Below are 13,071 nucleotides of genomic sequence, written 5' to 3'. Positions count from 1 at the left end.
CCTAGGGGCATTTGGTTAGTTTTGCAATGTTGTGTGCATGCATTATTCCTTCCTGTTGTAGACACAGTTGTTTTTTGCCTTAAAGCATGAGCATTCATTATCCCTCCCCACTTTAGTATGCAGAAGTGCAAATGATGTTCTTGAGGTGTTGTGTATATTAATTTGCTAATGTTTGTACAGCACTTAGCAATTACAGCATGCAGCACTTGAAATTTCCAAATGCTGATATGCAGCTGCTAAGAAAAGATCAATCAAACATGAGTCTGTTCCTTCTGACCTCATCATTTGGCACTGATGACAGACATCATGACATACCACTGCATCTCAAACAAATGGTGAGTCTATTGAACCAGAGTCCCCTAAGCATGAGGTTAGGTAAGGGAGTATTAGACTTGCTAATCAGGAGAGGTCTGGCATGATGTTGGGGCATATTATCTATATTGATGAATTATCTATGTGTTTGGGTCAGTGGAATAGATGGTGACTATTAGGGATGGTTAAACTAATATAGAAATAGTGAGAATTTCCCAAATCTCAAGCCTACCCCTAAAAGAAGGAAGTTTCCAGAGTATGTGATGATCCTACCTGCAGCTACCGCTACTGTTTGTCAAAAACTTCTCTATTCATTTTGGTTGATTATTATTATTATTATTATTATTATTATTCTCTTTTGATCCTTCCTTATCTACAACTCTTCTTCTTCTTCCCCCACTTCCAACTTTTTCAGTTATTCCAAATCTGGAGTAGTATTGCTGTAGAAGGTGATGGTCTCTGATCTGGGGATGTTGCTGCCCGGCTTATGTCTTGAACATGGGATTTTAATTTAAAAAATACCTGGTTCTGCTCCATTGAAATCCATGATAAAACTCCTATTGAAAGGCATATCAACATCCAGACTGAATCCTCTGAAACTCCCTGTGCTTGGTTCCCACAGGCTCTTTCTGGCTGCGGACTGCAGTTCTGGGCAAACCAAGTCCCTGAGGTCACAGAATATTTGGAGACCGGCAGCTATTGGGCATGGTGGCCAAGTAATTGGCCGAGATGTGAAGCATATGCAACATGTCAGTATGTGGTGGGCTGTTGTAGACCAGAGGAATGGAGTGCGAAAGGAAAGGGAATGGTCTTTGTGCATGTGGGAGGGAAGCAGAATGGAGTCAGTCGTACGGTCTGCCCTGGCTGGTGGTATGGAGGATGAGGTTTAAACAGAATGCACGTGGTTAGGGTATTAGACTGGAACTGGGGACATCTGGGTTAAAATTTCTGTCCAGCCACATCCCGAGTAGCATTGAACAAGTTATTTGCCCAAATGGAGCAACTGAGGCAGAGGAAAGTTAACACCCCTGTTTATCTCACAGGGTTGTGTTGTTGAGGATAAAGACATTAAAGTGCATAAAGTGTTTAGGCATTATGGTAGTATGGGTAATACAAGTACTTAAAATGGGTATTGTATCCCGAGACTTGCTTGTGCGTCTGCTTTTCTTTCCCCCTTTCAAATTACAAATATACGAGAGGAATGAATTGCCTCAAGGAACTGAAATAGCCTCGCAAACTTTCTCAGGATCAGTTCATCCAGTTTGCCCATTGGTGGCTGACACAAATAGAGTGGGTCTTTATATGAGGTAACAATTATCAACCCCAATTAAATCAAAATAGCTTTAAAAAAAACCCCAACGTAATGCAATTCCCTTAAAATTGAGCTTATGTCAGCAACTTGTTTTAAGTACCTCTCATGCTTTCTAGGCAATATTGCAGCTTCTGCTGAGCTGTTTATTTATCTGATGAAGGGCAAAAAATATAATCATATGAAACAGGTTTGTTAAGTGGCTGCTCTCTGCATTCCCTGCTCTGCTCCACTAGGTGGCAATCGCATCCTGCAAAGCTCTAGAAAGCAGAAAACACTAAAGAGTCCAAGGATTCTGAACAGAAATTAAAAAAAAAAAGGCAAAGAAGATAGGAAAAAAAAAAAGGAAATGTATAGAAAAGATTTTCCAGGAGGCTCATTTTTGTTTGTTTGTTTGTTATTTTACTTGCTCAGCAAAGCGGATTAACGTGTTAGGGGGACAGAGGGCCCCAAATAAATATGGAGGGGGGAGGGAGGGGGAAGAGGATATTGCTTTTTGATGCCCCAATGGGTTGAAAAATATGTGGTTTCCAAACATGATAGTTAATGCTTAATCTGACAAATTGCCTCTTATCACCAGGCTGTATGTGATAGGCCATTATGTGATAATAGAATTCTATATGGAAACCATGGGAGACCAGTTCCATTCGATTAATTTACAGAACTGCAAACCTCCAAAGTGTTATTTTGTCTTGTCTTCCCCCTACCTTATTTTTTCCTTATCCTGAGAAAATGAGAAACTGGATATTTCTATTTGTTTTGCAGAGGATTAGCACCAGCTAATAGGATTAATATCCTGAGTTGTGTGGTGAATGGAACATTGTTAAGTGGGTGATTATTAGGGAATTATGTTGGGGTGAAAAAATTAAAGCAACTGAGAGAGAACTCCTGGCATTTGGAGATGCTGCCCCAGTACTGAAATATCCTAGCCTGACTCCACACACAGTCAGGGTAGTTACTCTGGGCATTTTAATATCCCTTGTACTTTGCTAATTCTTACGTCATGGGATAGGAAGGATTCCAAATGGTTACAGCCCAATGATAGACCCAGGGGCATTTGGTTAATGCATCTACTGTCCCTAGAATCTGTTGCAACAGACATGTATTTGATACTTGGTGTAACAGCTGGATATGAGGACTTATTCGTACCAGCCATGTAGTAGTTCTGCCTGTACGTTCCATCCCATTCCAGTCAGTGATGAAATCTTCCCCACTGGCTTCTACCATCCATCAACCACCACTGACTTCCTCTCATCTCCTTTCTCTCTAACCAACTGATTACTTTATTTTTTATTCTGCTGTCAGTCTCTACCTGCTCCCCCTCGCATCATCAACCACCCTCATACAAAGGCCAGAATGCCACTTCTATACCAGATGAGCAGTAGTGTGCTATGTGAGTATTTCTGCGGAAATCAATTGGCCTCATTGGCATGCATGACAGTGGCAGTCTTTGACCAAGTGCAGCCTTAGTGTTGAGCTCTGCCATGCCACCTACCTATCATGACTCCATTGTGTATGGTCTAATGCACAATAGAGTTTGGGGTTTGGGTGCCCGTCTGCATTAGTCCTGAGTTTTTATACAGCCAGCCAAACACAACAGGCAAAAGCTTGAAGCATTAGTGCATATTAAATGTAAGGCCCAGTATACAACTTCTGGAAGCTTGTAAGATGCTTTTTCATAGCAAGTGCAATGGAATGGGCTGGATTTCTGCTTTATAGCTATATGCTGGTTTAATACATTCCTATTCAAGACCCACAGCTTTCCCATTTTCTAAGAAATTAGAAATCGAGAAGAGACGCATCATATTTTTAAGTCACTAGACATTGCCTTTATTTTTAACAATAAAACAAATTGTAACCCTTCTGCTGAGTACTGGTTGGTAACGATAAGGGCCAGGTTCAAATTTTGGGGTACCCAATAAGTTTTCACTGTGGCTCTATCTTGGATCACTGAATTTGGCTAGGGTGTCCATCATAAACAAAGCCCTCTCCTTGCAATCAGTGTAAACACAAAGGTAAAGAAAACACCAAATAAAATTTAAAACTACCAACTACAAGGCATAACCTATAGTTTGCACCCTCTTGGGGAGGCCTCACCCATGCCCAGGCAGTTTGGGACTTGGAGCTCACCCAAAAGGCAGTTCTGGTGGCCTGCCCTTCAGCATGGGGCTGGAGAGAGGGGGCCACACTGGAGAGTCCTCTGAGCTGCTCCTCGGGTTGGCTGCACTGCGGAGAGCTGCTAAAGAGTGTAGGTCCTTCTGCTTTGCAAGGAGCCTGAGAGAGACTTTTCTTTTACCTTGTATTCTCCCTTCACAGCTCCAACTCACTTCTCCAGTGCAGGGGATGGGGGGATGCCCCCCCATCCCCAGGAAGCAGTTTCTTTGGCTCCCAGTTCAGCAGCCTCTGTAGCAACTCTCTCTCATGTCCCCCCCACAAAAAGCAAGCCTTACCTGAGAGTTTCCTATATAGCCTGGCATGACATCACCAAAGCTTTTTCAATCGTTAGGCCTGTGTGAGTCAGCAGCGATCCGATCTGGCTTCGGATCCAGCTGCTTCGGATGGCAATGACCTGATCTGGAGCTCTGAAAGCAAAACTCCTGTCATGTCTACGTGTTACAACACAGGGGGGTCAAAACTGCAGGGCTGGTAGTTCTTACTGAGGCTACAAAATCTGCCATGTTTCAAGAAGATCGGTGTAGGGGTTTGGGGGGAACTGCCCCTCAAGCTGAGGACAAGCAGAACTCATGACATGAGTGACCCTGCGTGTGTTAAGGCTGCAGGGATGGTGGCCCCTGCTGTGTTCACGATGCCTGCCAGCTGCTGAGGATATCAGTGCAGGGGGGTTGTGGGGCCCTGCACCCCTAGCTGCTGACAGACAAAACTTGTGATATGGGTGCTAGTGGGACTGCCTGTCTCTGTCTTGGGGCAGTTGATTGTCTGTATTGATTCTTTCCTCTCCTTAGCCTGGTTTTGTAGGTGCTAATTGATGGCAATTAACTGACTACATTAGCTAGGTCCTGTGTATTGAGCTGGTCCCTGAGTGAATCATGACAGATTGGTAACTGGGAACACAGCAGCTTAGCAGCCAGGCCTGCAGTAGTGTCTCCCCTCCCCACCCCAAGACAGAGACAGTCAGTCCCACAGCGCCCATGGTGCGAGTTTTGCCTGTCAGCAGATAGGGATGCCGGGCCCCAGAACCCCCCTGCACCGATCTTCTCGACAGCTGGCAGGCATCGTAGCCACAGCAGGGGCCACCACCCCTGCAACTGTCACCCTGCTGTGCCTTAACACACGCAGTGTCACCCATGGCATGAGTTTTGCTTGTCCACAGCTTGAGGGGCAGTTTCCCTCAAACCCCCACACTGATCTTCTTGAAACTTGGCAGGCTTTGTGGCCTCAGTAAGAGCTACCAGCCCTGCAGTTTTGACCCCCCTGGGTTGTAACACATAGACGTGACAGGAGTTTTGCTTTCAAGAATTTGGGGTGTAGTTCCCCCCAAGCCCCTGCACCAATCTTCTTAAGACTTAGCAAGCTTCATGCTCTCTGTAGAGTCTACCAGTCCTGAAAATTTCATCCAAATCAGACAAAAAACAATAGTTATAGATACTTTATTGTTTCCCCATTATACCTTATGGCCGGAAGCTCTGAACCGCTTCAGGAAGTCAAACGAGGCAGCACTTTGACCCGGATGTGCTGCTTCGGACCCCGAAGCTCTGTCCAAAGCCTCGCACAGCTCTACAAATCATGGCTTGGCCTGCTTACAGTTTTTCCTCTTAACCAAATTAATTCTACAAAAAGAGCGCTGCCCAGTTAGCCAGTCAGGCTAAGGGTCTAATCCCCTTGTCTACACGACTAGAAGCCGGGCCCTCTTGCTTACAGTAAACACAGGGGGGGTTACTAAAACAAAAGACCCACTGTTCAGTGCATAATACAGGTTCTCCTCTATACTTGACCCCTAGATAATATGACTCTTATTATAGCCCCACCAATGGAGAAATGATTCATTAGCATGTACTGTAGAAGCTCATGATTTTAGCTTTGGAGGTCCCTCAGTTGCTCCTTAACCTGGCAACCAAGATGACAGCTATCATGATGGAAATCAGTAAAATGCAGGTGAAGCAGATTTCCCAACAGATAAGTGCATAACAAAAGTGCTCTCTGCTGTCATGCAGTCAGTTTAGGCTCCCCTATGCCACCACCCTATTTACTACTACCAAAACAATCCCCATTCCTTAACCAAACCTATGGTTTCCAAATGCTATATCATTTTCCTCGATGTCTGGGAAAAGATAGGCATTGCTATATATCTTGATGGGTAATGTGTGCTAGTCCCAGATGGTCAGTACTATGAGGAATGGGGCTGTAACAATACCCCTGTATTGAGCTTCTGGATCCAGCCTACATGTCATAGTCTCTAAGGCACAGATCCTCCAAGGTATTTAGTCCTGAATGCTTCTGAGGAAATTCTGTTCCAGCAATTGCTAGGAACATATTTCCACCATTTGGATACCCATGAATGTTATGAGTCACTACTATTTATATCGGCTGCAGATTTTTCCCAGTATTGGCTATTTCTGGCTACCTCCCTCATGCTCGGCAGAGATTTAGTGCTTTTTTATTACACTTCCTTTTAAAAATGTTTTTCAAGGTTTTTGCCTTTCATTCTTATTTAAGCAGCTGTTGAAATGTCTATGCATTTGGCTGCCCTTGCCTGCAGCTCGTCCTCCTGCTGGAGCTTGGGATATCACTAATGCTCTTTAGCAGGTGCAACTCTTATGATGAAAAGGGGAGTGATTAGTTTTTAGGTGGCAAGAATATCTCCTTCACCAGAGAGAAGGGAATGCTTTTGCATCAGGGAGAAGTTTACCTGTTGGTACAACTCAGATGGAAATAAATTCACTGTTTTTCTAATGCCTCCATCACCATAAAATACGATTACCTCAAACAAACATGAATTTACCTTGATGAATTGGAGAATATCATTAGCCCCATTGTACAGGTGGGAAGTTGGGACACTACGTGTAAGCAACTCTCAGAAAATGATACCTGGAGTCAGTACTGGAGTTGGGCATTCGATTTAAATTTCGCAAGATTTAGACCAATGCGTGATTGGTCATAGCCTTACTTTAGAGGCCAGGGATTCCTTGCCCAGCTCTTCCTCTCTCACTTGCATGTTTATCATTTGGGACACTAAGGCCAATTGTTTTCTGGTTTTGACTAGATTAAGAAAACTGATTTCTTCTCCTTTCCCCCACCTCCACTCTGGTGACCTTGGATTATGTAAAACCCACTGACCTGCTCTACAAGAAAGAAATGCTTAGATTGAGAAGATTTGTCAAGCATGTGTTTAAATAGAGTAGGCACATCAGGGTCATGTGAATGTAGCTGTACCATATTTAACCCTGTTTTCAAGACTTGCCCTTAACTCCAGCTCCCATCAGTTGTAGTAGGTACAGCAGGTGTTTGTAAATGAATAAAACACTACGTGTTGGGGCTTTTAAGGCATCGGATATACAGTAACCAATTAGATGACCGCAAAAGTGAATTAGAGTAGTGATTTTTCCCCCAACTATTTTAGTTGGTCTTGTGGCCCTCTGAGGTCTGACCTGAAATGGAGGAGCAACGTCCCTCTTTGCTTGCCTGCTATGACTTGATTACAATGAAAAGAATACATAAAAAGGAGACTCCAAAACTATATGTTCTCCACCCTTTCAACTCGAGGTTCCTTACAGGTGTACTTCTTGAGGCTACACATCCCCTACACCTCTTCCATATGCCACCTGTGTTAAGTCTGCAATGTCTTGCCATTTAGGTCTCAAAACAGAGAACTGTGGGGCTTTGCCAATATTGTAGTCACTCTACACTCAGCAGCCTTAAAGGGACAGTAAGGAAAATATGCTCAGGTAGGAAAGTTCCTATCACTCATGACTTGGAAAAGTTCTCTACTAATGTTTGACAAGTGCTATCACGGTCTTGACTTGTCCAATTCTTAAGTATATAAATGAACACACAGAAAAAAACAAGAAAATATATCCATCACCTCACAGCACCCTATGTCTGGCACAATGCGAGGATCAACTCACGGGACTGGTTCAGTAACTGCCTCCCAATCTGCAGTTTCACTGTTGTCAAAAAGCCTTGCTCCCTTAGGGACGAAGACTCCTCCAAGTTCTCTTCAACAAGTTTCTCTTTCAGGTGAAACTCCAGAGCCTCTCTTCCTTGGCTCACTGAAGCTCGGAGTTATCTTGAACTTTTCTGTCTGGCTCAACAGCACGGGTTCAGGGCTGGATCAGAGTATGGGGGCTCTCCCAGCTGCCACCATTTCGCTCTGGCTCCCAACAATCTCCTGCCACCTCCAACTCCCAGCTTCCCTCCGTCTCTGGGTGCTTCCTATATATGTCACCCTCTGTGTGTCCTCCAAAATGCAGGGAGTATATGCTTTTAAAAAAGTGTGGGAGCAGCACATGTCACTCGAAGAACTCTACTACAGACCCTTTCTTTAACATGTCAGTAGCCCTTCCCAGGCTACTCTCCCTGCAGGTTTGTGAGCGATTAGATGAAGCTCACCATGTTCCCCCAGCAGGTGCACCATTAGTCTCCCAGCCCAGTAACGGGTCTAATAAAACATATCAGATTTACGCAAAGAACCTTGTCTGCCTATGTCCTTAGACCAACAGGGCTACAACCAATACCCTTGGAATAGTGATGTGATTCCTATATGTCCCCCAGATGGTGGCTCTCCAGCATTCCTATATTGGTTTGCTGTATAAATAGGAACTGCCATTCTCTCAGGCATCATCACTGGGTTCTCTGTCTCACTAGGCACTCCTATAGCATCTTGTCACTGTAATGCCTGAGCATGTAGCTGTGGCCTGTGTTTCTTCTCTTGCTTAGGGGGGCAGCCTATGAAACCAATCTCCTTATTGAGTCAAGTTAGGCATTCCTAGCAAAAGGGGGGTGTGTGGGGGTGGGGGGGAGGGGGAATAAAAGTCCATTTAGTTCAAAGATTAGTCTTCTTGTGCCAAACTATGAAATAATTTTCAGAACCTCCCCCCCACTCCATAAAAGGTTCCCAGTTAATTACCAGTTGCAGCTGATTTCAGAGCAATTTCTCTGCCTCTAGCTAAGGTCTTGTGGTAGCCCTTTCATCTCTCAGGCTTATTGGGAAAAGCTGCATTAAATATCTTTAATCCTGCCTCAGATGCACTACTGTTGATCACCTACAAATTTTATATATAACATGCATAGGTTTGCATATGTGCACACATGCACCCTTGGGGAATGCTTTTAACCACATTTGTTTGTTTGTCTCTCCCGTCTGATCTGAAGAATTCAGTGAACGTAATTGAAAGTCCAAGATCCAAATGACCACCCAGGAAGTAACAGATGACACTTAGAAATACCTCCTTAGTAATTCTGGGAAGCCTGGATAAGTCATCATTACACATAGCATTGCTCTTAATTCTTTCTGGACTTTCTTGCTGGGATACAGATTATGAGAGATTCCCTTTTTCAAGAAGTACCATTTTGGGTAATGTGAGGAATGTGCATTAGCTCAGGGGAGAAAGTTTTGCCAGATTTGTTCTTCCCAGCAGTGGTATTAAAGTAATATATAAATATCCTCCTCATTCTTCCTGACATTAGGGCAATCAGCTAGTTACCTCAGGTGTCTGTACATGAATGCACAGAGCCTGAGAAACAAGTAGGAAGAACTGGAAGTCCTCACACTGTCACAGAACTATGATGCGATTGAAATAACAGACTTGGTGGGATAGCTTGCATGCCTAGAGTACTGTCACGGATGGGTACAAGCTGTTCAGGAAGGACAGGCAGGGGAGAAGAGGAGGACTTGTGCTGTGTGTAAAAAGAGCTGTATGATTGCTCAGAGCTCCATTATGAAACTGGAGATAGACTTGTCGAATGTTTCTGGGTTAAGATTAGAGGGGAGAGCAACAAGGGTGATGTTGTGGTGGGTGTCTGCTATAAACCACCAGACCAGGAGCATGAGATCGATGAGGCTTTCTTCAGACAACTAGTGGAAGTTTCCAGTTCACAGGCCCTGGTTCTCATGAGGGATTTCAGTCACCCTGACATCTGGGAGGGCAATACAGCAGTGCACAGGAAATCCAGGAAGATTTTGGAGATCGTTGGAGACAACTTCCCAGTACAAGTGTCGGAGAGACCAACTAGGGGCTATGCCCCTCTTGGCCTGCTGCTTACAAACAGGGAAGAATTGCTTGGGGATGTAGTAGTAGATGGCAATTTGGGCAGCAGTGACCACAAGATGATCAAGTTCAGGATCCTGTCAAAAGGAAGAAAGGAGAGCAGTAGAGTGTGGACCCTGAATTTTAGAAAAGCAGACTTTGATTCCCTCAGGGAACTGATGGGCAGGCTCTCCTGGGAGGCCAGTTTGAGGGAGAAAGTAGTCTAGGAGAGCCGGTTGTATTTTAAAGGAACCTTATTGAGGGTGCAGGAACAAACCGGCCCAATGTGCAGGAAGAATAGCAAATATGGCAGGTGACCAGCTTGGCTTAACAGAACTGGAAGCTTGGCCATTTCACTAGGGAGGAGTATAAAAATATTGCTCAGGCATGCAGGAATGAAATCAGGAAGGCTGCAACAAACCCAGCCTGTGTCCTCCCTATTGCCCACTCTGGGGGAGAACTGTTCCCTGATGAGACTCTCGCCCACCATAACTTGATGGTGATGAAGTCTAATATTATAAAAGCCTTAATCTGTCTGTCTGTCTGTCTGTCTGTCCATAATGCTTTAGTCGTTGGGGTCGTTCCCCAGCTCCCCCTTGCTCCTTGGAGGTAACAGTGGCGGTGATGGTGCCCCGTGAAAATGGAATTTTCAAGTTGCTTACAGGACAAGACTAACATGGGTACATTTCACTATTATTACACTCTATGTTAACATCACCTACATTAGTTCAGTTCATGCTACAAGAGTTCAGACCCTCCCAGCCAGGGCCCCTCTCCCTGGCAGCTGCAGTTTCCTGGCTGGGACTTCCAGGTTGTCGCATGCTGGTGGCATGTCCTGTGGCACAGCGCCTAGTGCTCCAGCTGCATCGCCCCGTGCCTACATCAAATTTCACTGGCCCATTGGTAAGGGAGAGGTGGTGAGTGGGGGCCTCTCCCTCTTTAACCCCCCTCACGCTGCCAAAGTGCAACTGGATTTGCAGCTAGCAAGTGATATGCAGGGTAACAAGAAGGGTTTCTACAAGTATGTCAGCAACAAGAGGAAGGTCAGGGAAAGTGTGGGTCCCTTACTGAGTGGGGGAGGCAACCTGATAACAGATGATGAGGAAAAGACTGAAGTATTCAATGCCTTTTCTACCTCGGTTTTCATGGGCGAAGTCAGCTCCCAGACTACTGCAGTGGGCAGCACAGTTTGGGGAGAAGGTCAGTAGCTCTCAGTGGTGAAAGAAAAAGTTAGCTACTATTTAGAAAAGCTGGATATGTACAAGTCCATAAGGCTGGATGTAATGCATCTGAGGGTGCTGGGGGAGTTGGTTGGTGTGATTGCAAAGCTGCTGACCATTATCTCTGAAAACTTGTGGTGATTAGAGGAGCTTCTGAATTATTGAAAAAGGCAAATATAGTACCTTCTTTAAGAAAGGGAAGAAGGAGGATCCAGGGAACTACAGACCACTCAGCCTCACCTCAGTCCCCAGAAAGATCATGGAATAGGTACTCAAGGAATCCATTTTTAAGCACTTGAAGGGAAAGAAGGTGATTAGGAACAGTCAGCATGGATTCACCACGGGCAGCCTGATCAACCTGATTGCCTTCTATGATGAGATGACTGGTTTAGTGGACATGATATACCTTGACTTTAGCTAAGTGTAACCTGGGTGGCGGCCCAATAGTTGCCACCTCTGCCCAGGTATCAGGGATGGTGTGGCGAGAGTGGGGCAGGGCTTCCGGCCAGCACCAATTTACTTTCCAGCTGGCCCTGCTCCCCACAGAGCAGCCCATGGTCCCAAGAAGGTCTAACACTTAACTGATTTAACTATTTACACTTTATTTACAAACCAAGAATAATAGGAAAGGTTATTTACAAGTGAACTTAAATGGCAAAACAAACCAGAATGCATTAGTCAACCCTTGACTCAAGAACCACAGGTAGGTTACCTGGCAGCTTTCACTGCTGAGATGCTACAGCAAAGAAGCAGGGTGCTCGTTTGCAGCAATTCCAACAGGCTTCCCAATAAATGACAGATTGCAACAGTGTAAACTCTTCTGGTCTGCAGCAATCAAATTGTAGCAAACCCCAACCCCCCGAAGAGGCTGAAGGGTGACCCTTTGTGGCAACCAAAGAGACAAGCAACGTTGCTGCAGGAGCCCACTATCAGCATGACTCAAGCACAAAGCTCAGGGACTCCATCCAATGACAATCAGCTGTAGAATAAGGGACAGGGCTGAGTCCCCTCTGGGGCAGTCAGTGGCAGAGGGTCAGCAACACAGGCAGCTCCCAAGGGTCACTGCTTTAACCCCCTGCTCCAGATGACTGGCCAGGCACCCTACATGCCTTGTGGCTTGCCAGTCCCGCTCTGAGTGCTGGCCTGCGCCCTGAGCTGCCAGGGACCCTCATCCTGGTGCTCTGCCACTCCTCAGGATCCCAATGCCTTGTTTGCTGTCCTGCTTCCCCAGGTAGGCAAGGGGTTTCCTCAACTCACCGGCCCAGCTCCCTGCTCCAGATAAGGATGCCACCTATGCTTCTGGCCGCTGCTTCTTCTCGGCAGTGGAGTACGGGGCTGACTGCCACCCCTAGCCTCCGGGACGCCCGACACATCCAGCACACTGCGATGGGGCCTTGGGTCACCAGCTCTCTGCCCCAAGCCCTGGCCACGGCTCCCTTTCTGCTGCAGGGCTTGAGGCATGGCCGACTGCTGCTGCCTTCTTCTCCCAGGGCCTTTGAGGCTCTTCAGAGGGATCTCTCTGCTCCCTCTGCTGGGTCAGCTCACTCAGCTCTTCTTAGGCCTCCTGCGTCGTTCCCCGGAGTCACTGTCAGCAGCCCCCACATGCCAGTTCGACTGCTGCTTTTATCCCTTCCAGCAGCCCCTCCCTGGCTTGCAAACTGGCCAACCAGGGCTCAGGGTGGCTGGCCCACAACCCTGGCCATCCCCCTTCCATGTGAATGAGGGGATTGAAAACCCCTTCTTTCAATTGGCTTCTCCTTTTCCACAGGGCAGGGCTCCCCTGCTCCACCCTTGGGGTCGCTCAGACTTCACCGGCACTGTTTCTAGCCCAGGGTAAGTATCTTAAGCCAATCTGGTGAGCCCACATTGGCAGTCTGTTACATAAGGAAGTATGGGTTGGATGAATGGACTGTGTAAGATAGATAGATACTTGGCTGGATTGTCAGGCTCCGCGGGTAGTGATCAATGGCTTGAGGTCTAGTTGGCACTTTAATTAAAGTGTGCCCTCCCCCACTACTCCCTGGGC

The 13,071-nt window shown here is 46.1% G+C and overlaps 1 protein-coding gene across 1 annotated transcript in view; it reads right to left on the bottom strand.

Annotated features, from left to right (window-relative positions):
- Nucleotides 1-12,866, bottom strand: part of LOC109284492 (hypothetical protein) — a 92,778-nt gene extending 79,912 nt beyond the window's left edge. Inside the window, exon 1 of the mRNA XM_059717539.1 lies at nt 12,303-12,866. Within this exon, the coding sequence (XP_059573522.1) occupies nt 12,303-12,418 (116 nt within the window). The 5' untranslated portion in view covers nt 12,419-12,866. The remainder of the gene's footprint in view (nt 1-12,302) is intronic.
- Between the last annotated feature and the right edge of the window lie 205 nt (nt 12,867-13,071).

Source organism: Alligator mississippiensis, chromosome 14, assembly GCF_030867095.1.
Source record: "Alligator mississippiensis isolate rAllMis1 chromosome 14, rAllMis1, whole genome shotgun sequence".
Lineage (NCBI taxonomy): Eukaryota > Metazoa > Chordata > Crocodylia > Alligatoridae > Alligator > Alligator mississippiensis.
Note: the sequence above shows the minus strand (reverse complement) of the source record. Positions and strands in the feature narration are given on the sequence as shown.